The sequence below is a fragment of the Penicillium malachiteum genome, assembly GCF_028827825.1.
Source record: "Penicillium malachiteum strain IBT 17515 chromosome Unknown utg000001l:1.0-8184562.0:1.0-8186909.0, whole genome shotgun sequence".
NCBI classification, from domain to species: domain Eukaryota; kingdom Fungi; phylum Ascomycota; class Eurotiomycetes; order Eurotiales; family Aspergillaceae; genus Penicillium; species Penicillium malachiteum.
This window is the reverse complement of record NW_026643094.1, coordinates 2,372,616-2,395,691: the sequence shown is the minus strand read 5'-3', so window position 1 is coordinate 2,395,691 and position 23,076 is coordinate 2,372,616. Positions and strand designations below refer to the sequence as shown.

Sequence of the window (23,076 nt, the reverse complement as noted above, 5' to 3'; positions counted from 1 at the left end):
GGCTTAGAGAGAAATCGCAGAAGATCCTTTGGGCTCATGAAAGGCAGGAAAGGAAATTCAGCTTAGAATTGCACGAAGTCGCGCGAGGCCACAATCGTGAGCATTAGCGGGGGAGTAGATCCTCGAACGTTGGTCAACTCTTGATGAAGCCCAATTAATGCCTGAGTTACTCTTGATAGAAACTCAGAAGAGGGGGAAATAAACCGAACGTATTCGGAGTCAAGGGTTGGTCAACACAAGAAAGTATTGTGTTGAATTTTTTTTTTTCCGAAAGAAAAAAAAAACTTAAGAGTGGAAGAGGGGAGAAGGGGGGGGTAGGTTGGAAAATGTTGGCCGTAAAAGCGGTAGTTTGGTTGGTGAATGCGCGATTTTGTCAGTGGGCCCGTGTCCCTGTGGGGCGGTTACGGAGCAAAAATTTGTCTGACATCAGGGAATGAGTCCTTGTTAGTTCCTTGATATTAAACGGTGTAACAGATGTTCCAGCCTTAAAATAAGATAAATATTGGGGTAACACACTATGAGATGAAATAGACCAGAGCAATGTCGTCAAGGACGACGAGAGGGTTGCAAAGGGCAAGACGACCTTGGATAAGCTTGGCGAAACAAAAAGAAAAGACCGTGAATCTGGGCACATGAGCGGTAAGTGATGGTAGAATGTTATTTTAGGATTTTGAATAATATTACGTAATCAGGGTGTTTCCCGTGATCGACAGGGCCAGATAAGATAAGAACCCGGGGAACTACGGAGTTCTACTTCCAAGGTTATGGGGTTTACCATCTACACATCTTTTAAAGGGAAAACATCAACTATCATTCGTTATGAATGGGGCTCCATACTCCGTAAAAATACAATCATCCCCGTGAAAAATAACGCCCAGATTCATAACACCATAAGCCTTGAAACTCTCGATCAGTTGCAATGGGTCGAGCAAGGCACAAGAAAGTAAACGAAACGAAGAAAAGAAGACACAATTGTTCTCAGATCGCTTTGACCAAAATATGAGCAAGTTGGACCTTTTTGGCCTGAGGGACTTAGTTCCCAGCAGGTGGATCAAAAGGTTGAACGTCAACAAGCATGAGAGCGAGTCGAACATCATTGGCCTCGACTACCTTAGTAGCGAAAAGGGGTCCAACTGCTTCAACCAAACGAGAACGGATCTCATCACTCACACTACTGGGCGTGTCATGGAACAGACGTACTTCGTTCTGGCGCAGCCATATCAGCACAGAAAAGATTACATTGGCAACACGCTCTGCAGCAGGACGACGACCGCTATCATTCAAGCCTTCAGCGATAATTCCGCCATACATCTTGAGAACAGGGAGAATCATCTCACTGATCAAATCTGTACCAGCGATGGCCTGCAGACCGAGGATAGCACCGTAATGAGCATTGAAAGACTTGGTAAGATCCATGAAGTTCTTGTAGCAAGAGCGCACAATACGTGGCTTGAGGAGGTGAGAAGCGGATTCGTATTTCTTGGCAATGAAACCGATGAGAGAGGCTGCCATATCACGCAGAGCAAAGGACTCGGCCACATCTGTGGCTCCGCCGAGCTGTCGTCCAATCAAGCAGGTCAGGATGGGAGGGACAAAAGAGGAAACCTGCGTGGAATCAGTAAAGAACAAACAATGAGGCTAAAAGCGAGATGAAGGGAATGAGTGAAGAAACTTACATAAGGGTCAATGTAGAGGGACTTGTTCTGTACAAGAGCCTCGGCCATACGCATCATCTGAGTCAAGACAAAGATATTCTGGAGGTTGTGGGTTACCTTCTCAGAAATGAATTGGACGAAGTAAGGCACCAGCTGGCTCAAGCCTGGATCGTCATGCAAACTGGCGTACCCGGAGGCACGATATTCTTCGCTACTCTCATCCAGGAACGCACCGCATACTTTGTCGAAGTACAGCTGTAACTCGCGGGATAGGACGTGCTTGACCAAGGGTTTAACGTCAACATCGCCGGATCCACTCATGGCGGCGGAAGTGGCATTAGCGTTAGGTCCCTTGGCAACCAGTTCAAGGTTGCGCGAGTCAGCAGCAGTCGGGTTCTGAGGAATAGATGGCTGCACACCATCAATAGCGAGCCAATGAGCTAGCAATGTAGTCAGCAAAACCATTCCCTGTGTCCGTAGTCATTACTCGAGGAAATAGACTCACCTGTGAGAGTCACCTCGCGGGGAACGCGGGGCAATGGGGCATTGATCAGTTTTTCAAAGTCAACCTCTTCATCCTCAACGTAGAACAGTGGCTGGCCGGGTCCGAGTGACGCTTCGCCAAAGCGGACGGGGCGGTTTGACTCGTAGCCGTACAGAGGTTCCAGATCCAGTTGACGGAGGGCAAAGGAGATGTCCGAAGTGGTTAACACTGTGCGCTTACTATGGCGCATTGATTTGAGAGCTTCCTCCAGCACTTGCGAGACTCGGTATTCGACATCACGAGATAGGTTCTCAGTCACGTCATTGCTGAGGTTCATAAGGCCAAGTGATTCAGCGACATCGCGAATGTTGTCTGGGTTCCAAAGAGACATCATGTAATAGTGGACCAGGGCCACAATCTCTTCAGTTTTGTTCTCAGGATCAACGTTGGGAGTCGCAGCGGAGTTGTGTCTTGGTGGAGTGATAGGGATCAGAGTTGGAGAAAGGGAAAGAAGCAAATCGCTCGTGATAGTTGTCTCCCGGGGCGGTGAAGCGCGGGGAGCACAATCGTCGCTAACAGAACACCTGAGTCAGTACAGTTCTTGATAATCTTTCTTACATGCGCCTAAGCGTTCTGTAAGATCTGAGCTTAGCTCTACAAGTCGAGCAAGCACATGGAAGATTGTTTCTTGGCAGTTTTTAGGAAATTGCGTACTCAAGGGTGGCCCGGGCCCTGCTTTCAAGCTCCGTTCCAGGTGAATGGAGTTTGGGCCAGGTTGAAGGAGCTGTAGGTTCAGAATCAGTTTAGTTGCCGGTTAGAGAGTAAGAGAAGTCAATACTGACAGTTTGGCTCCATTTTGAAGGCGGTGAGGGTCTGCAAATAACAGGTTGGTGGGCGGTGGGCAAAAGAGGAAGGCGGTGAGGAGTGAAAAGTGAGGAGTTCTTAAGGTGGGATGCGGAGAACAAACAACCTTGGAACATCACATAGTTTGACTTGTTTGAATACAACCTTAGTATGCCGTTGCTCTATAGCACAGCCTGCACAAGAACTCTTATCCAGATACTCCAAAGACCAATACTTCATGCAGCTCATATTACGGTCAAAGCATCCATGAATGGTTACTTTGAAAATTACTCTCTATAATACTTTGAATTGAACATTCTGAGGGGAAAACTTGTCATTCTGAATTCATAAGAGCCACTCCCACTCAAACTAAGAATAAGGAAATGAAAACAACAGAAAAGAAAAAAGAAAAGAAAACCAGCCCGGGCTCGCTTGACATGCCCAGCCTACTTGTCCTTTACCAACGCGACCTGCAGCGCATATTCCTTCAATTCGGGCCCACTCCCACCATATACCTCGGGGAGTTTCTCAGCGATCAAAGCTGGAAACTCTTTAGCAACTTCCGCCTGGCTGGATACCAGGTGGAAGTTGCACCCTCGGCTCAGGTGTGAGGTGAGCCACCCCGTAGGTGAAGCACCAACAAAGTATCTCTTTTGCACCACCTCAGGATAGGCAAGAGAAACAACCTTTGCGGCCCTCTTGATGGCGATAAGCGCTGCAAGCCGTGCGGGGAGGAAAGTGAGGCTTGAGCAGTCGTGGATCTCAATGATCCGGTATGGGTCCCACTCTGGCCTGTAGTTTGTGGTGGTGGTGGCATCACGCAAGTGCAGTTGCATGACTGCCATCTCCACCTGCGCAATTCGCCATTTCATGGACCTATATCATGTTAGTATGTAAGTTTCAGAGATCATCTGATGACATTTTACTCACTTCATGAGGCTGCAAACGGGCTCGCGCGGGGTCTTGACTTGGTCATAGATGTTCCAGCTCAGAACAATTGGATGACCATTCTCACGATATGTTGCGACGTAACCGAGCCCGTCATAAATTCGACTGCTGAACACGCCTGATTCGACAAGCTTCTGGGGCTTAACCTTTTTGCGCCACTTGAGTGCCTTTGTAAGGTGCTTCTCTGCGTTCTCAAGATTGCCATCATTGGCACGCAAAAATTTGATGAGCACATTGGCTGCGTGAATATCGTTGGCACCCTTGAGGGGCACACCCCACATCTCCTGGTGGCCAGCACTATGGACAATGCTGTACAGATGGAGAAAGAACCTGTCAAGATTTTTGATTTGAGACACGCATGCGAGCTTCATGAATTTTGACGAGCCCTTGGGCTTAGACTTGTATGCAGAAAGAGGAGAGGCAGCCCTTGGTGTATCAATGCTTGCTACATCGCGCACAGAGTCATCCCATCTGACCCTTTTTCGAGCTGAAGGTGTCGCTGCCTCTGCAAGGCATCCGGTGTAGTGGGAAGTGTGCTGGAAAGTGGGCGAGGCCATTGATGGCATTGTGACTGTTGGATTGACAGCGGGCTCATTGTCGATACTCTCAATGATATCATCATCAAGTATGGTTTGCTCCGAGGTGGGTTCATTGTCAACAATCTCAATGACGTCCTCATCATACATGGGGCGAGTGGGAGCTTCATGAGCGGGTTCATTGTCAGCGATCTCAATGATATTCTCATCGTGAATAGAGCGAGAGGGGGCTTCATGAGCGGGTTCATTGTCAACAATCTCAATAACATCCTCATCGTACATGGGGCGATTGTGATTGGGAGCTTCATGAGCTGGTTCATTGTCAACAATCTCCATGTCGTTATCCTCCACGGGCTGGGCAGGAACACATTGAGCAGACATTTTTGTGGACGTTATCAGATTGACAGATTGACAGATGGCAATTGGGTTCAAGATGGCGAAACTGGAAGTTGGTGTCAAGAGGAAAACGAAGAGCCAAGAGGATAAATAAATCTGTGACTGGGCTGCGTTGCCTTGTGAGTTGAGGGATTCACACAGAACAGGCTTGAACAATCATCGCGATGAGTCGCACGAAACCTTGCCTGACGCCGAGAATCCTTCCAAGGCTACCAAGTTCTATACTAGTGAATTTTGCGCATCTCCAGGGCTAGGTCCAGTGTGGTGTGGCCATCAGTCTCCAGGACTCGAGATACGTCTCGGCCTTCCTGCCATATATTTCTTGGATCTCGAGGTTAATATTCTCAGCCCAAAACAGCCTCTCTATCTTTTGGGAGTAAAGCATTTTTTGTGTGATCTGGCATTGATCCCTATGACTTAGAATTCTTCTCCAACATTTGAACAAAAAGGACTAATCTATCAAGCCTGGTCCGGTGTATGTCACATTCAAACTTGAATGAACGGACCTTTCGTTGGCACGTCCACATATGCATGGTGTTCAATTTTTGGACAATGGTTCCAAGGAAAACATCAAGCTTTACATCTTATGTTAACCTGTCTCGAAGAAATATAGCGAATACCATTGGCACTATGTACCCTAAACGTGCAACCCGTGCACAGGTGGACTTGGGCGAAAGCTGTTTGTCTTATGAGTTCCAACATTTGTATCCAACTTGATTAACTCCAGGGTTCAAATCCCTAGGCGTGTATAACTTGAATGTTAGCTTAAGTACCTAAATTTATATGAAAACTATGTACTGCCAGTGGTATCTGAGTTGAATGCTGAAACTTGGAGATCAATGGTACATAGGTATTAGGTAATAGTAGTATATCCTCGGGGCATTCAGAATGTGCTATTGACTTTCTTAACGTGATATATGGATCCATATGGTTTAATTATAATTCAAATACTAGTACAGTATCCATCAAAGCGTGATGAAACAGCTTCCAAGGTTTCTTCCTTCCCGCTTGAGGGCATGAATACCAACGCGACTCATGACACGTCTGGTTCCAGAGCCGAGCCTCTTCTTCAGCTTGGAGGGTGTGCGCAGGCTCAGAATGGAGTGAGGTGGATTATGCATGATAAGCGAGCGCCCAAATCCATATTTGCATGGATTGATCGATGTACGCGTTACCTAGGTAATCGGGTTGTTTCATGCATTATAGAGCTGGCTATCAGCCCCCGCGGCCAACTTGAAGGTGATGATGTTTGAGACTCCCAGGAGCTCTCTGGCAAGCACTATTACATACTAACCGTGACGTGCACAATGGCTTGTGTCTGCGGGATTCGCGGGTATGTATGCCCGACTCGGATCTACAGATAATTGCTATAGATTGAGATTAGACACATCATGTTTTGGTTTATCGTACCTGCAACCAGTTGAACTGTCCCATTCACCCACAGGATTTTGAAGGACGTCATTACATAGTATCTGTATGGTATACCCAGTACTACTAGCAGCTTATTAACATGGATCATGATGCACATGTGGCAGTTCAACTTGAACTTTCAAGGTTGAAGTTTGAGGCTGTTGACCCGGACTTATGTAGTACAGTACTAGTAGTAGTAGTAGTGATATATAACGTGGGAAGGCACTGGCACTGGCAGGTCAAGGGATCCAACTTCAAGTTGAACTTGAAAGTCCTTGAAGTTCTAATAGAGCATCATCACACGTCACTACTACTACATTCTAGTATTATATATAAATAGCTGTGGATCGCGTTGCTGTCATTTCTACGATCAAAATCGGAGTTCTACGTAGCAATAAAAAAGCCAAATTGATGAAGCCTAGTATTCGAGCCAGTTATTTCTATGTATTGGAAGTGGAAGGGAAAGCTTGAGTAATGTGGACAACCTTGCCACAGGGGGCCGGGGGCTAGGCTGGTATACCACATCCATGCATAATTGAGCTTGGCCTTATAATCTCATTCAGAGCTACGGATTTGCTGGGAATCTGTGATCCCGGTGTACTATTGGCTCGCTTAGTCGACGCGGTGGTCTCAAGTTGGGTCACTGAGAATCTGCGATCCTGTTATATGATTGGATCGCGTAGTCTGCCTCAGTGATACCCGGCTAATGTTTGTTGATCCTGCAGATCAGGGTCAAGGATAGCATGGAAGTAGCGAAGCATCGTGTTGTAGTCAGTCTAGAGGGCGATGCGAAAGTACGTGTCCGGAATCTCGCAAACATCATTGGCTCGCTTAGAATCCGTGATCCTGACATATTATTGGCTCGCTTGTTCTCAGCCTGGTGATCCTCGCTTAGCAAACACTGATCCTGGAGGCCTAGTTCACTCGGCATCGCGTGGCAGCCAATTTTATATGCGGACCGATGCGTGGATACTTCCGTTGAGATTCCGAGCCTCTGATTGGTCGCTCCAAACCCCAGATGTGTGATCCTGGCGGGTCTGACCGCCCCACACCTGAGGGTATAAATTCCTCAGATCTCACTCAGTTTTGAACTTCTCCTTCTTTTTTCCCCAGACTTTTTCCATTTCACACTTTCTTCTTTTCTTTTTTCATCACTTCATCATCATGAAATCATCCAATCCATCTTGGTCCATCATCGTCATGTCCAACCATCTTCCTTCAGGTCTTCCTTCATACAACTTGATGACTTCACTTGACACAGCTTCATATCATTGACATGTCCTTGACACAACCTCAACCCCTTGACGCGTCTTTGACGCGTCTCAAAGTTTGTTGACACATCCTTCCTTAACACATCCCTCTCACATGGATGCCTTGTTGACACATGCTAACTTTGATGACAGACACCTACTTGTTGACACATGCTGCTCTGACGATGCATCCTTGATGACGTTTCCAAGGTCTGTCAACATACTCTTCCCTTTTGGATGCGTTGTATGTCAACATGAGTTCGCCTTACATGGACTTACTCCATGACTCTCTCTAGGTCAACAACATGTCCTAACATGTTCCAACATGGTCACAACATCTGCCGCCATATGCAGACAGGTTTCTCATCCTCTTCTTTATCCTTTCCAGTTGCACCAACATCCACTCACTAACTAGGCTCCCTCGCTTCTAGACCTCCACCACTCAAGGCCCCAACCACTCAAGGCATCTTCTATCCTTCTGGAGATCTCCCCTGGGAGCTGTGACGGTGGCGAGTCCCTCCCAAAACAAAACACCAAGCTCAATCAAGCTCAAACAAACTCAACTTTCCAACATTCACTCATCGAAACGAACGTTATCCTCAACACATCTCACAATATTCTCTTGTTTCTCACTCATGATTCAAAACCAACCTTGTCCTTGACACATCTTACAACATTCTCTTGCTTCTACGGCTCAATCACTCCTACTTGCGGGATCCTGTGGACAGGTTGTTACCCTCACTCTCCATGGTTACCTTGACATCATCTGACTGACCTTTCTAGAGCGCTAACGCCTCTACGATCCCACTGATCACCCCTCCTGCCATTTGCCAGTCAACATTCAAAACAATCATCGAAGCTTCCACGATCCACTTAGATCATCCCACATGAACATCAAAATACATCTTTCAACCTTCGTTCGTTTGATCTTCGAGCTCATTCACTTTCAATCATACACACTGGCGGAGGGTGGTCACTTAGATAGTCCATCCCGATTTGTTTTTGTTTTTGTTTTCCCTTGTGTGATGCGAGGCACCCAAAACCGGCCATGATGATCTGGCGTCTGCGCCTTCACAGTTATACTGAGCGTTGCTTGCAACCTTAATCCGATGTTCCCATGAGCAAATGATGGCCTCGGCCTGATGTGTTGACGGGTCCTGCTTATTAAGGCTCTGGGGCCCACCAAATATCTATGAACTTGTTGCCTCCTCCTGCGCTCCGATGTTCCCATGAGTGTCTACCCGCCGGTTCGCCGGTAGATGGTGTTCACGTTGACGGGTCCTGCTTAGCGTGGCAGTGCTTCAACTTTACATAGCTCTATAGCAGTGGTCAAAATTCGTTCACTTCCCTGTCTGTGTTGTCTAACGGTCAGTTTCATTGTGACTCGGGGAGGCGTAATCGGTCACATTGAGGAGGGGAGGAGGGGGTTCGGCTTCGAGGATGGGAAATCCTAGGCGATAGTCCATGACCTGTACTACGAGGGATTACTGCTCCATTAGGAGATACTTCCTAATGAATAGTGCAGCCATCATGGGTTACTTCCTAGGAGATCCCTAGGGGCTGTGAGAGGTGGAATGGTGTGTGCATCAGCTTTGTCTTTTCTTCATGTTTACTTTACAAAGCTGTTGGGTTTATCCTCTAGGCCTTCTCGTCTCTCAGCCTTGGATACATCAATTCAATACCCTTTGCAACCCCAAAGTTTCAAATACCTAATCATTTGTACCAACTTGTAGACTCTTAGTCCATGTAGGAAGAGTAAATGCATCGTCATGATGATGTAATATGGACTTGTGCATTCTACCTAGTCTATGTGCATCGCTCCTAAGAGGGACTATGGATGACTCCAGAGGTTCGAGCTCCTACTGTCATCGGTGGATTGCAACTGAATCCCGAGCTACATATAATTTGAACCTGAAGCACTTGAGATTGAGATTCTGACAGCGGGTCCTGCTGCTTCTCGGATATCCACCTGAAGAGTAGTGTTCAATGGACACTGCTAAGAATACCCAGACCGGTTAATTTATACTGCCCAGGTGGCTTCCAAGGTTCAAGTTACATAAAAACATTTGAAGTTTTTCGAGATTCCATACTATCTTGCATTCCAGATTCACAATTCAAAATCGTGGTTCTAGATTCCGACTAGATTCAAAGTCTTCTTCATCATATCAATGTTCATTGCAAGATCTGAACGTATTCTAATCACCATTCTAAATCGACAGAACCCCTGAAAAAAAACAGAATACTGCCACCGTAATGAAACAGATCCACATATCCAATGTTCAAGACTACAGCCTAAGCTTCACATCGGTTGCTCGAATAGATTCAAGCTCGAGTCTTTACCACTGGCATGCTACCCAATGGAAATACAGCCGGAAAACACAGGCACTTGCCAAAAGAGGAACACGGAGGCATTGCCCAAAAGAAAGAAAATCAGTCGCTGGGGGAATATACAGGATTGGGGGAAAGACAGAAAGAGAGTCGTGGATACATTTGCATCACCGCGGAGGGGAGACAATCAAACCGAAAATCGGGGAAAGACACAAGTTGTCTATGGTCTGAGATTATTGCCCGCCGTTTCTGAAGCGCTGGGGCATCTGGGGAACGGCCTGGGGAGCTGGCTCATCCTCGTCCTCTTCCATTTCATCCAGGTTCTCGGGGTGGCTAAATCAAACCCAATCAGTTAGAATGAAATCCATCACACATCAACATCCAAGGATTTGAATGGGGAAGTTACTCACGCAAGCAAGTCTTTGATATTGTTCATTTCATAGTGTCTCTTGCGCTGTCGCTCAAATAGGCGATGCTTCTCCTTGGCTTCTTCGGTGCTCATCAAACCATCATCACCAGGCACTCCATCATCGCCATTAGCCTCAGAGCCCACATGAACATGCTTCTCCTGTTTCTGAGACTCAGTGCTCAGACTACGTTGACGGAAAATTCGAGGATCTTCCGTAGGGGATTCGCCAGTAGGTTGAGCCTCCTCCGCCTCGCCGAGCTCTAGATCCGGGATATCGTCCTCCGAGACGCCTTTCTGGTGATGACCCTTAGCACGGTCAAGCTCATCGACCACAATATCCTGCGCATCAATCAAGCTTTCCTTAGCCTCTTCAAGGCGCATCTCTTCATCATCCTCAGTCGGGTCGTAGTGTGGCGCGTATGGAGTCTTAGGCTCATCGATCTTCATTTTCGCGGTTCGGTCCTGCTCGGCCAAGTACAGGTTTGCCTCATCCCACTTAAGACGAGGGGAGTTTTCGTCTTGAGCGCTTGCCGAAGATTGTCGGCGATCCTGTGCGCCCGGCTGGGTGTTTGATGACGAGCGACGTCGTGGACCAGCGTTTTGCAACGTATTTTGGAGCGTCAGCTCCTTTGTGTCTGCTAACTCCGCGATGGTCGGGACAGACGGAGGTGTACTGAGTGATTCCACAACAGGTTCGTTTTGAAAAGAGCGAGAATTCTTCAAAATTCCTGTAAATTTTAAAGAGAGTGGCTTTGATTAGGTACGGATTTTGGAGATTTTCAACAGAGCAAGCTCGAAAGCCCCCGCGCCAGAGACCGATGTGGACGGAGTTGTAAAACTAACCTTTAGGGCGGTGATGCACATCATCACTGCTGTAAGCCTTGGGCGGCATATGCTGCATCGTTGTCATTTTGGTTGGGGAGTTGTGAGGACAAACGTGGTCGTCCGATTTTCAAGTGGCCGTAACACTTTTTTAGAGGGGTAAGTTGAGTGGGCGGTGGTGGTCAGATGGGTCAGGTGGTTAAGATAAGTCGCGCGATATATGCGAAACCACTATCCAAGATATGACTAGTCGTGTTAAAGGGCCGTAGAAAAAAAAGAAAAGAAAGGAGCTGAATGGCACGGTCATCGAGAATTGAAGTCCTCGAGTCAGCTGCGAGGTTGGGCGACGTGGGGCATGATTAGCATGATGACGTCGGGCGCCTGACGTCTTCGGCATCTATATTAGGTCAGCCTCGATCCATTTTGGGCATCAATAATGAAATAATTCGCGCAAATCAATTCGATTTTATTCATGGATCCCTCTTCAGACCATCACATACCACTCAGGTTGTCCTGTGCTCATATTTTCCCCCGGTTATATAAAGATCTGGGCATGTGGCGATATCTTTTGATCTTAGAGATACTCCGGACTGATACTTGATCACCAGAGTTACCCCGGAAACAACGAGGATAATATGCACTTGAACTAAATGCCATTGATAAATAGGCACTTCCGTTATTTCCGCTTCATCTGCACGGATTATGGACCCGCTATTACTAGTAGCTAGATGAAGTACAAGTCATAATAAACAGCTTGAATGCAAGGGAATGCAGACATCCTTATCCTGGTACATGTGCACCCCATCGAGTTTGTACTCGTTATCGGAAATATGAATGATCTGAATCGATGACCAAAGAGCCTGTTGTCATTATGCAGGATGACCCCTCATCATCTACATACACTGAGACATAACGGGCAATGTATGACCTAGTCTCTGAAACTGATCACCAATGCACGTATTCCAGGTTTCAAGTTATTCCCCGGGCTAAGTCTATGGTCTAAACCGGCCTAAAGCATGTTTAAAACTTTGTTTTACCACCTATAAGCTATCACAGTACTATTTAATTTTCCTTGCCGGTTAAATTGACGGAGCAAAAAAACTTTAGTAGTTCCCTAAGTGTTCTGTTTAATTTCAAGTTTGCCGTCCTGCTCAGCCTGGGCCGTAGGTACTGCTCGTAAGATGATATCTGGTGTCTAGGTGAAATCAAGTTTACTGGACTAAATGATTTCTGATGATGATCTAGGTATCCAGAATTGCACGCTCCATGGAATCGTGGGAGCTCCACAGGGGGAAGTTACTACTAGAATGGGACTTTGCAGGGCGGATTTTTGAGAGGATAGTATTGACATACTGCATCCAAATGCAGCTGTTTGATCAAATTCATGTTCAAAATATTCGGTCAGAATTAATTCAAAAGGCCACCCGGTCTTTCAATGCATATAGGAACGCCATAGCATGCCACTCTCGCAGCCATGTAAGAGGCCTCGCAAAAATTGGGTGGAAAAGTCGGAAAAGAAGTCTCAGAATCGAATATATTTTCCTCTAACACCAGATAAAGCCCGGAAAGGGGTATCTGTATATGCAAAACCCAAGGCCCGCCTCGTGTAGATAAAACAAATATCAAAGATATAAGAATGAAAAAAGAGATGGTGTAAGAAATCAAAGAACGTACCCAAAATAAGGAAAGATGGAGTAATGAAGTAAAAGGAAAAGGAAAAAGGAAAAAAGGGAATAAAATAAGAGGGAAAGACTAGAAGGTATCTCATGCAATTGAATCAAACTCCTCTCGCTCGCGAAGCCGGTTACGAGCAAGAAGATCACCTCCACTGGCAGACAACTGCATCCAGTGCAGTGCCAGACACATGCTTTGTGGATCGGACTTGGAGTCCTTACCACGCATGTACATCATTTCAGCTTTGAAAGTGTCACGGGGACGTGTGAGTGGCAATGTCACACGTGGAATTAACTCGGGATGAGTGAGGTATAGGATAGCCAGTTCGCGCTGAGCGACAGGGTTACCCTCCTTAGCAGTGATAATCCACATCCCTGCAGCATCTTCAAGGGTACGGTCATAGCCAGAGCGGGGATAAAAGTCCGATCCGAATGGATGACGACGCAAAAGCTCCTGAGAGACTATACGATCTGCGATCTCGACCATACTGTGACACACTTCATCCTTGAGACTTAGAGCGGCGAGACCAAATTGCAGGAACGCCGTGCCCTGGTCACCCTTGCTGAGCTGGTCGGGTGGAATGAACGCTGAGATGAATTGAAGATCCCGGAAAAGGGTCTTGGGTTTCACCTCCAGCAGTAAATCCCGAAGAGTAGCCACTATCTTATCTTCAGATGGGGTTGGATGGTCCGATGGGCGCGAGCCACAAGTGACAGATTTGGGCGGGGATATGGACGGTCCCGCGTCCAGTTGATTACCCTTCGAAAGTTGAGTCTCCGAGAAACTGCTTCGTCCGGCTCTCTGAGCAGTCCGGTTATTGTTGCCTCGTGCCCTGTTGTTTTCGGGGGAGACGGGGCGAATGTGAGCAGGGTTTGGCTCTTGGGATGATATCAGTGAGGCAATGACGAGTGCACGTAGATCTCGGAGTGCGTTAAGTTTAACGAAAGGATTTCCATGCCGAGAGAACACCTCGATCAATCGATGAAAGACTGCTTTATACGAAAAAAGCGACTGGTCATCATCTTGTAATGAGCCTGAACCCAAATCTGATGATTCACGCTGAGCATCAGAAGATTCTGAGGAGGATTGGCTGTGCATGCTGGCACGCAAACGAGGGGCGTCAAGAGACCTGCTCCGACGACTCCCAGATTGTCGGCGTTCACGAAGACTTTTCGACCTTTCATCATAATCTACATAGAACTTGTGCACTGCAGCTCGCTTCTTCATCTGTACTCTTACGCGAGCCTGGTCGAGAGTGCCCGTAAACCATGCATCTGTTTCGCTGCCGCAGCTCCAGACGGGTGATCCAAGGTCGCTCAGCAAAAGACTAGTGAGGGTTTGTCGTAGGTTATCCATGAATGCTGTCTTGTCTTGTGCCGCCCGTCCTTGGTCCTTGCGCTCGTTGCGCCGAGGTTGACGATTAATAGTCTTACTAAACATAGATGGAGGTCTTGAGTATGCGCTGGAGACGCTAGCGGCGTAGACAGGTTGACGCTGTGGCCTTGACCAGAAGGTACTGAGTGTGTCGGTGGTAGTCGTGGAGACAGATGCAGCGCGACCGGGGGAGCCTCCGAGAGAACTCATGTCGATGGAAGGCAAGTCTCGCTGCGGTCGCCATTTATCAGAGAGCAAGCTCTGTATAGAAGATTTGCGACTCAGCGATGGCATGTCTTGCGACAGTCTAGACTGAGAGATGTTTATAGGATCTTCGCTCGCTGTTGTGGACGGGCGAGGAGTTGTCGGAATAGACAAGGAAGGGAAAGCACGAGCACCGTGGCTTTCGTATCTTGCTCGCTCTCGCTGAAACAATTCACTTGCCCAGAGTACTGGTGTCTCTGCCATGGTTTCTCCCACCAGTTGATAAATGCTCGTTTGAACTTCATAGCAGAAGCGATGAATTCTCTCTTCGCCTTTGCAGAAATTCTCAATACCATTGTGAGACAACCATTTGCGAGTAAGCTCAACTTGCTCATCGGACAGCTTCTTGGGGCCACCCTGGCTGTTCGGTGCCTTCATGATATTTATCACTTGTAGCTCAGGCTTCTGGAACAGGGATCCACCCAGTGACCGGGCTGTAGTTCGCGACCTCGAGTCCTCAGGCATATTTGTCAACGGTCGTGCAGGATTGTTCATATTCTTTAGGGCCACGGCAACGTGTTTGGCATCCTCATACCTCATCGAGTTTTTGACATCCGTCATATACCATATCTTATTCCGGACTTTGGAGAGAGTAGACATGAGATCATTGACCCGGGTTTGCAGCCGGCGCAAACTATGGTCCAGAGAGATAAAGTCAGTTTCACAGCGCTCAACGACAGCTCGTGATTTGTTCAAGGAACGAATGCATAGGTTGTGCATTGGGCCTAGAATCCATGAATCATCTGCAACATCAGGGGAGCTAGATAGGCGTCCTTGGCCTTGCTTGAGTTGACGTGAGACATTCCACCAATAATGAGCCCCGACGAAGTCAGAGTCATTTGTGGCAGCTGCCATGGCCTGGTTGAAACGTTGTTTTAGCGACTTAGGAGCTGACTTGGAAGACCTTGTTGTAGGGTAATCCTCATCATCGGAGTCATAGACATGGTTTTCCTTAACAAGACGAACGATGGCAGTCTGCAATGCCTCGTAATTTTCTTCCAGACCAAGATTCTGGGTATCGTCATCACTCTCCACAGCGGAATCTTTCGATAATCCGGCATCGGGAATTGGAAGCAAGCTCCATGCAAGGTTATGACCATCTTTGGAAACGGAAAATATCGTCCAGTACTCATCAGAAGGATATTCCAGTTTGGAACGTTCACTTGGCTCATCCAGATCAGTTAACTCAAACCGGATTCGAGCGGCATTCTGAGCGAGATCATTTTCGGGAGCAGAGATTGAAGAGGAGTCCATCGAAAATATTGACGAGGCCGGCGTTGACTGAAATGAAGAGAGTGTCTGTGGGAAAAGAGCATCCAGCAGGGTATTCACATCGGCCGCAGATAACAAAAGGAAAGTAGAAGGACTACGACGTGACGATGAAGAGCGATCAAAATTCGGAGATTTGGAGGTGGGTGTGCTTGCGAACCGGCCAAGCATACTATTGACCCGTTCCTTGATAGCTGGCCTTAGAATGGAGTAGTGATGCCTAGTGGACAGTCAGCATATCAGAGCCAAACTCAGTATAATAAAGGGGTAAGGGGCGCATAATGCCATGCGTGTAAACCCACATGGAACGTAATGAAGCGAAGACTTGAGAATATGCGCGCAGTCCAACCTGGTTGAGCAACCTATCACGCGCATCCTTGCGAATATGAAAATCGAGTAACAAACCGTGGGTCTACAAGAAAAATCATTGTCAGCATTTCTCTTTGGCTGCAAAAACTAGGGGACCATCGTACCTCAGGATACGTCAAGGCGCTGTAAAGAAACTTGGGGAAGAACCACTGCAAAAACAGGTATTCCAAAAAGCGACTGCGAATATCAGGGTTATCGATTTTCCTTAGTACTGCCCTGGCAAATTGCAAGACAGCATAAGGAAAACCACTGTCAGGATCATCAAGAACACGAAACAAGTCATCCACGGCAGAAGCAAAAAACTCCTCGGCGACTTCCGTTCGTAGGGGATCCAAGGCCTCAGTGGCAAAGTCCAATCCAACGGCAGGTTCTACATGTTCCAAGAGAAAGGCTCCGGTTTGCAAGATATCCATCAGGTACAGTTCAAATTTGGGGCGAGCTTTCCAAGTACTGCCAGTGGCCCAGGAAGAAAGAATCTGGCTAATCAGGGGATAGAATCTATTGCTGCCATGAGCGATTAATTGTGCACAGACGGACGACCAGACGTCCACACGTGGTTGGGCCTCGGGAGTTTCGGGTTCCATGGGGGCAGCAAACACGTTGAAAAGCAAAATGGATAGCGGATCGGTCCTCTCAAAGGCATAAATATGGTCCTTGAATGGGGCGGCCTGGGCCATGGTTCGATTAAAAGAATATTGGCTCTGATAGCGGGAAGGAGAGGAAGGAGAAGAAGCGAAAGCGGGATCATTGGTATCCAGAATGGCAGCTGGCGTAGTCAATACGGCCAGCTGGGCGGAAGTAAAACTGCGTAAACGATCGACCAAGAACTGTGGGTTAGAGCGAACCAGTTGTAGAATTTCCAACAGATCTCCTTGGGATTGCGGGCTTAATTGATGAAAGAAATCCGAGGAATGGTCTAAATCGGCATCCGGGATTGAATCCTGTCCATCGGGAGAATCATAATGGGCTCCATATTGGTCGTTGGAAACACAGACACAGGACTCCTGAAGATCATACAGCATATGATAGAGCGCAATAAAATTGGCCTTGTCATCATGTTTGAGAGCTTCCACGAGGCCACGCTGCATAGTATTTCCAATGCGAATCATCCGTGCGGAGACTCCGATCGATACCTTAGTCGCGCGCAAGCGCTGTTCCAGTCGCTTCCTCTGGACTTGTTTCCGTTGGCTTTGCCGGTATTTGGTGGCAAATTCCTCGAAGGATACTTGGGGACCATCATCCTTGGATATTACCGGCATGGTGGAAGCCGGCGCTAACGCTAACGTTGGCGCCGGTATTGGCGCTGAAACTACCTGAGGGGATGTTTCACATCCAGAGGATAACAATGGAGGGGATATTGTCGCATCCACAGATCCAACTGGAAATGCAACGGGAGAAGGAGGAAGAGGCACCGATGCAGGATCTGCGCAAGGCGACGGATCGGTCTGAACTTGAAGAAGGGGAAACCGCATGGCTGTGAATTGCGATCAGATTGGGTCCAAATTAGGCACTGAGCCGTGTTGGGACAGAGACAACAAAAATCCCAATAAACATAAGATCAAACACATAATAAAGACTTCAAAAGCCTCATAATACTAGTTTAAAAAAAACAAAGGATGAAAGAGTGAGAGAAAAAAAAGAAAATTCCCGACGCACTTGTCTCAGGAGCTAAGGACAAATGGTCCTGGTATCCCACCATCTTGTCTGGACTCGCAAGCGTGCACAGTCGCTCGATGCCCCTGGCTACCGGCGGATGCTTATCGCATGGTTCTATCGCGGGGTAAGGAACCGGGTGTTGGGACTCAGACAAACCACGCACCCGGTCGGAGGCAATAGAGAAATAAGCCAAGCGATCCAGGATGAGGGATAAGGGGGAGGAACAAGTTCAAGAGAGGAAGAGAGGAAGAGAGAGGAGAGAGGAGAAGAGAAAAAAGGAATAAGAGGGGAATAGTATGCGCGAAAGAGAAAATTATAGAATCACCAGTATGATTTAACCAGTTCAGTTTGAGAGAGAAAAGCGATCACGACTCGAATCGGCCAGTTGCAGATGGGGAGAAAAGTACAGTGACTTCTGAGAAGTCTTCATGCACGCAAGGGGCCTTGATGTAAGTTGAGTACCGAGTACATGGGCAACGATGCGTTGGCAATGCATGCAGGAGTGAGGTGGACAGCCCCGTCGCTCCCCATGATTCGCTCGCCGCCCTCCTTGGGAGTTCTGCGGAGTCAGCTTCTGTTGTCCGAGTATGGATCACTTTTTAACCAATAATAGAATAGAAGGAAGAAATAGGACAAGTTGGAGAGAGAAAATAATGCGTGGCGTGCTCTGTATGTGCTGTAGTCACTGTAGTACTGGTGAAGGAAGTGGTTTATTTGCACTGTATGATGATCCCCACTTATTGTATACTCCGCAGTTATTCGGTGGACATGTCCAACTTCATGATTAGATGAGTCTTTTTTTTAATTAGTTGATTTTTTTGTATTTTTGTATTTTTTGGTTTTTTGTCTATTTGACTCAAGCTGTGATTTGCTTATTTTAATCTCAACGGTGTTTCTAGAATCTAGGATTTCGATCGATCATCTCTATTGCTTACAGCTTATTATGTGTCTCACGGTCTCACCAAAGGAAAATAAGAATGCATAGTTTGACATTGATCTTCACATCAAGCTACATTCATACACTAGAAATAAACACCCTGGCTGCATGCTCCTCATGATAGATATGACCATAGGTCAAAAAGTGATGGGAAAAAAGAAAAGAAAAAAAACAAGTGAAAAGAAGCGAAAGATATGCCTCGGAAAATCATCACCCGGAACACCAAGTCGTAAGAAAAATGCAGTTAAGTCCCAAAAACACCTATCGTGCATATAGACCTTGTCGAGATCAACGACATGTCCATTTCTTGTCCACTTCCTTTTGACCCACACGGACGGCAACTTGGTCTAAGGTAGCCTTTAAGGTCTCTTTGGAAACCTTAGGGAATCTGCGGTGATAATTAGTAACGTGTTCAGAACGCCAGGCAACGCAATCGCATGTTAGGGATACATACCGTTTTTTCAGAATTTCAACCAATCCGATTTTACTTAAATCACTTCCTTCCACTGCCGTTTTGAACTCCGCCAACTGTTCGGGTGGGAAGGGCTTTTTAGCTTTGAACGCTGGCGGTGGCGGTGGGGGAATAGTAACACCACTGCCACTAGGCACAACCGTATTTTGAACCCGGAACAAATCAATTGGGGTGGGCTTCTGTGTCACTCGGGCTTTCTGTGCTGTTTCGACCGCGCGTGGTTTCTCCCAATAAGCTGTTGAAAAGGGATCGATGGGGAACCGGACGGATTCAGAAATGGTCTCAATCTGATAGACCTTGAATTCTTCGTGTGGGCCATCGGCCGCCCAGTGAAGACCACTGCAGACAGGTTCAAGGTCACCGACAATCATGCGTCGTTTACCTGCCAATGCGTCGTCCTCGTCATCCAGGAAACCATCCATATCGTCCTCCCCATCATCACTGGCCTCTTCTTCTTCCTCAGAATCAAGCTCCTCACCCTCCTCGGGCTCTTCCCATTCGACCTCCGAGTCGTAGTCATAGTTTACATCAGGTAAACCACGGTGGTATGGATTGCGAGACACCTTGTTGGCTGAGAGAATAGGAATCTGCTTGGAAAAGGTGCCTTGGTAGGCGGGACGCACATCCTCCCCGAATTTCAGAGACTTCATAGGGATCTGGCGAAGCTCATCAAGGGAAGCTTTGATTGATTTCTCCTTCACCTCCCCGCCTAGCTGGTTCGCAGCATCCTCAAGGTTCTGCATTGTTTGCAGGATTTCTTTGACTGAGTGGGTGTAACGACCTTGTCGGCGACGGTATGGAACAAGGTTGAAGATCGTAGAGGGAACAAAAGGTTGGATTTCGTATGGCGTATTGTCGTTAGAACAGAAAGAGGCGTCAATAGTATGTCGAACGTGCGCAAGAGCCTCAGAATCACGTTCAAAGCGGTGGGGTGGTGCAACAACTGTATTTGATTTAAGAAAGAAATCAGGGAAGTCTTTGGCGTAGTCGGAGTTGCGCAATGTGAAAACGTTCGTGTCGGAGCCAGTGCTAGGTATGTTACTGGACAAGGCAGCTGTCTTCACAGGCTCCGTAGGTTGCCGCGGCTTTCCAAAGAAGGAATTGAGCTTGGGTTGTGCCTGGAAAACAAAAACAAGGTCAATCTTATAGTCCCATCACGTGGAATTATCACGTATATACACCACTTACTCTATCTTTCTTCTGCTGTGCTTCCTCCTTTCGACGTTTCTCATCCTCTTTAGCAGCTTCCTTAGCAGCCTTTTCTTGATCTTTAGCCTTTTTCTTCTCCTCTCGCTCAGTCTCTCGCTTCTTCTTCTCTTCCTCCTTTAATCGTTTTTCTTCTTCACGTTCCGTCTCCCGTTTCTTTTTCTCTTCGTCCTTCAATCGTTTTTCCTCATCCTTCTTGGCTTTTTCTTCCAACCGCAGCCGCTCCTTAGCTTCTTTAACACTGGGTGAGAGCTTTCGTTTTTTCCCAGGAGCCATATCAGATTTCACTGGAGATCCTTGAGGTGTCTCAACAGCAGGATTGGGAATAGGAGAGGGGAAGTGGACAGGACTACCAGAAAGTGATGGGTCGGACTTGAAAGGAATAATAACTTGGGGTGCAGAGTTTGGTGTCGATTGAATGGTAGCAGATGGATCGTTCTGAAATGAGAGACTGTCTGACTTTATCGTAGGCCCAGAGGGGTCATGGTTCTCTTGGTTTTCACCTGTGAAGTCTAAGAGTGATTTTTTAGGGCCAACAGATGGTCGTTCAGTACCATCAACTTCGTGAATTGACCGCTTTCGAGGGCTAGAGGGCGACGAGGGAAATGTCTGGCTAGGCGGTAATGGGGTCAGGCCCATTTTGGAAGTATCCATGAAAGAGCGGAAGTCGCGGTCAACCGGTGTTCATGCGGGATATCTGAAAGCAGTTGGAGTTCTGGTAAAAGAAAAAAACAAATGGCTGCAGCAACTTCTCACGAAAGAAAGGAAAAGAATGGTGCCCAGGTGATGGATCGATATGGTGATCCGTTAAGGGTAGTGCGGGTTGACAAGGGACGCGTTTCGTTAATGAATTCGCGGTCGCGTCCACGGCTCTGATAACGAGCATGCTTACGTAAATGATAGCCATCAATATAACGTGATTCCCGGTCGAGCTGCGCACCCGGCCGAGCTGCGCACCCACCACCATTAGACAAATTCAAATTCAAATATTTCAACCCAATGCGAATAAATTCAGTTATAAATACGATTTTTACATACATTGATCCGATGGCCAGCCTCTCGACATCCACTACACCTAGGCTGAGCCCTGGGGGCTGGCTGATTCGGCTGAATAGGCAATTCAACCTGGGTGTGTGGTTCGACCGCAGGTGCTTCTACTGGCAATTCTAGCTGCGTGAGTAGCTGCAGGCCTTCTTCAACAGTCAAGCCCTGTTCACATGGCACCTGCCTAGTTGACCGACTGCGCTTCTGTCGTTTCTTCTCGTTCACTGCACGTAAATTGGCGTTTTCTTGTGCTAGTAGCGCAGTGTTGTGTAGCGATATACAGTGTCCCTTGATGATTTGATCTAGCATCAATTTCGATGGGCTTAGAGGGCTGTTTGATCGCTGTCTTAGAAGATCTTTAAGCATTGAAGCTTGCTTTTGAAGCTGGACCACAGTTCTAGGTGTCTTAGGTGAAAATTGACTGCTTCGGCTGCCTGGTTGAGTGCCTGGTGGTGTAGGTGTTCGTAGCGAAATATTCAATTTAGAAAGAACTTTTTCAGCATCAATTGGTACTAGTCCTGTAGCTATAAAGCTATTCTGGATAGTAGCTGGTTTAAAAGCTTCAAGCCGGGCACGTTGAAAATCAGCTAAGAAATCAAGCTTATCAATATGGTTATAGCCTGTACGTGCAAGGTCACTTATAAAGCGACCATAGGTAATTTTCAACACAGAAAAACAGCCAACATCCAGTGGCTGTAGAAGATGTGAAGAATGCAGTGGCATGCAGAGAGGTATAATGTTATTCTCTGAGCAGATTCGATCAAATTGAGGTGTGAGATGGCTTCCATGGCCATCAAGAATCAATAGCCGAAAACGGCCACGGACACGTGAATTTGTTGATGGGATGAATAGCTTCTCAAGCCAACGTAGGCCAATATCATCGGTAGTCCAACCATTAGCTGAGACCTCAAACCGCCAGTCTTTTGGTAGGTTATCGAACCAACTAGCAATAGCAACCTTTCCCTTAAAAATCACACATGGTGGTAATGAATAACCATCTACACAGATAGCTTCAATTGCCGTCACCCATTCACGGTTCCCAGGCTGTACAATAGCTCGCCGACCGTAGTATTCTTGCCGTGTTACAACCGTCTGTGTTGAAATAAGGCCCATCGCAAAGCCTGTCTCATCCAAGTTGTAAATATCCTCAGGTTGGATCCCATTCTTATCGATAACTTGTTGTACAGTTGTAAACCATGCTTGGATTGATTTAGGGTCTTCGTTTAGAGCACGTTGGTAGTCATATTGCCTAGAGACGCGTGTTCGAATCTCTTCGCGTCGATTTATAAAGGTTGATGGCCAATTCTTGCTAACTGTTGGTGGGGGGTGGCTACCACGCGCAGCTAGTAGAATATTGGCCATATCTCGTACAGTAGCTGGCCTAGGCGCCGCTCCACGGGAGTCCATAGAGATAATCCATTCAATAAGCGGATCCTCTTCCAACTGGGTCAATTTATGGCCATTTGGGCGTGTATCGACGCGAGATTGAATGCCGTGCGCGCGACTGCGTAGTGTGGACTCAGGCACGCTAAATAGCCTGGCCGCTGCGCGAAGAGACTTGATTTGGCCCTTTTGAATAGCCTGTAAGGCTAATAAAACCTTGCCCTCTTGTTCGACATTTTTTTTCGGCCGAAATATTACGAATTGGTGGCATGGTAGGTGTTTGAATTAGGTAGGGTGGTAGAAAGACGCGATTTTAGATGGGGTGCGCAGCTCGGCCGGGTGCGCAG

At 47.2% G+C, this 23,076-nt stretch overlaps 5 protein-coding genes across 5 annotated transcripts; all 5 read right to left on the bottom strand.

The window, feature by feature from the left end:
• Positions 1–1,032: 1,032 nt before the first annotated feature.
• On the bottom strand, positions 1,033–2,530 carry N7483_000890 (TATA-binding protein-associated factor TAF6; the record flags this gene model as incomplete). Its single annotated transcript, XM_057084328.1, has 3 exons — positions 1,033–1,605; positions 1,677–2,095; positions 2,161–2,530. The coding sequence occupies 3 exons, from the start codon at positions 2,528–2,530 to the stop codon at positions 1,033–1,035; spliced, it is 1,362 nt and encodes a 453-aa protein (XP_056950477.1).
• An 898-nt stretch (positions 2,531–3,428) lies between these two features.
• On the bottom strand, positions 3,429–4,847 carry sfh5 (CRAL/TRIO domain protein; the record flags this gene model as incomplete). Its single annotated transcript, XM_057084327.1, has 2 exons — positions 3,429–3,858; positions 3,913–4,847. The coding sequence occupies 2 exons, from the start codon at positions 4,845–4,847 to the stop codon at positions 3,429–3,431; spliced, it is 1,365 nt and encodes a 454-aa protein (XP_056950476.1).
• Positions 4,848–10,083: 5,236 nt separating this feature from the next.
• Positions 10,084–11,169, bottom strand: N7483_000888 (PP1-complex regulatory subunit GLC8; the record flags this gene model as incomplete). The annotated part of the gene is made up of 3 exons (XM_057084326.1): positions 10,084–10,183; positions 10,261–10,987; positions 11,103–11,169. 3 exons carry the CDS (start codon positions 11,167–11,169, stop codon positions 10,084–10,086), a joined length of 894 nt encoding a protein of 297 aa, XP_056950475.1.
• A 1,676-nt stretch (positions 11,170–12,845) lies between these two features.
• Positions 12,846–17,503, bottom strand: N7483_000887 (uncharacterized protein; the record flags this gene model as incomplete). Its single annotated transcript, XM_057084325.1, has 3 exons — positions 12,846–15,882; positions 15,965–16,074; positions 16,136–17,503. 3 exons carry the CDS (start codon positions 17,501–17,503, stop codon positions 12,846–12,848), a joined length of 4,515 nt encoding a protein of 1,504 aa, XP_056950474.1.
• A 1,409-nt stretch (positions 17,504–18,912) lies between these two features.
• On the bottom strand, positions 18,913–20,941 carry N7483_000886 (putative chromatin assembly factor 1 subunit A; the record flags this gene model as incomplete). The annotated part of the gene is made up of 3 exons (XM_057084324.1): positions 18,913–19,012; positions 19,079–20,214; positions 20,285–20,941. The coding sequence occupies 3 exons, from the start codon at positions 20,939–20,941 to the stop codon at positions 18,913–18,915; spliced, it is 1,893 nt and encodes a 630-aa protein (XP_056950473.1).
• Between the last annotated feature and the right edge of the window lie 2,135 nt (positions 20,942–23,076).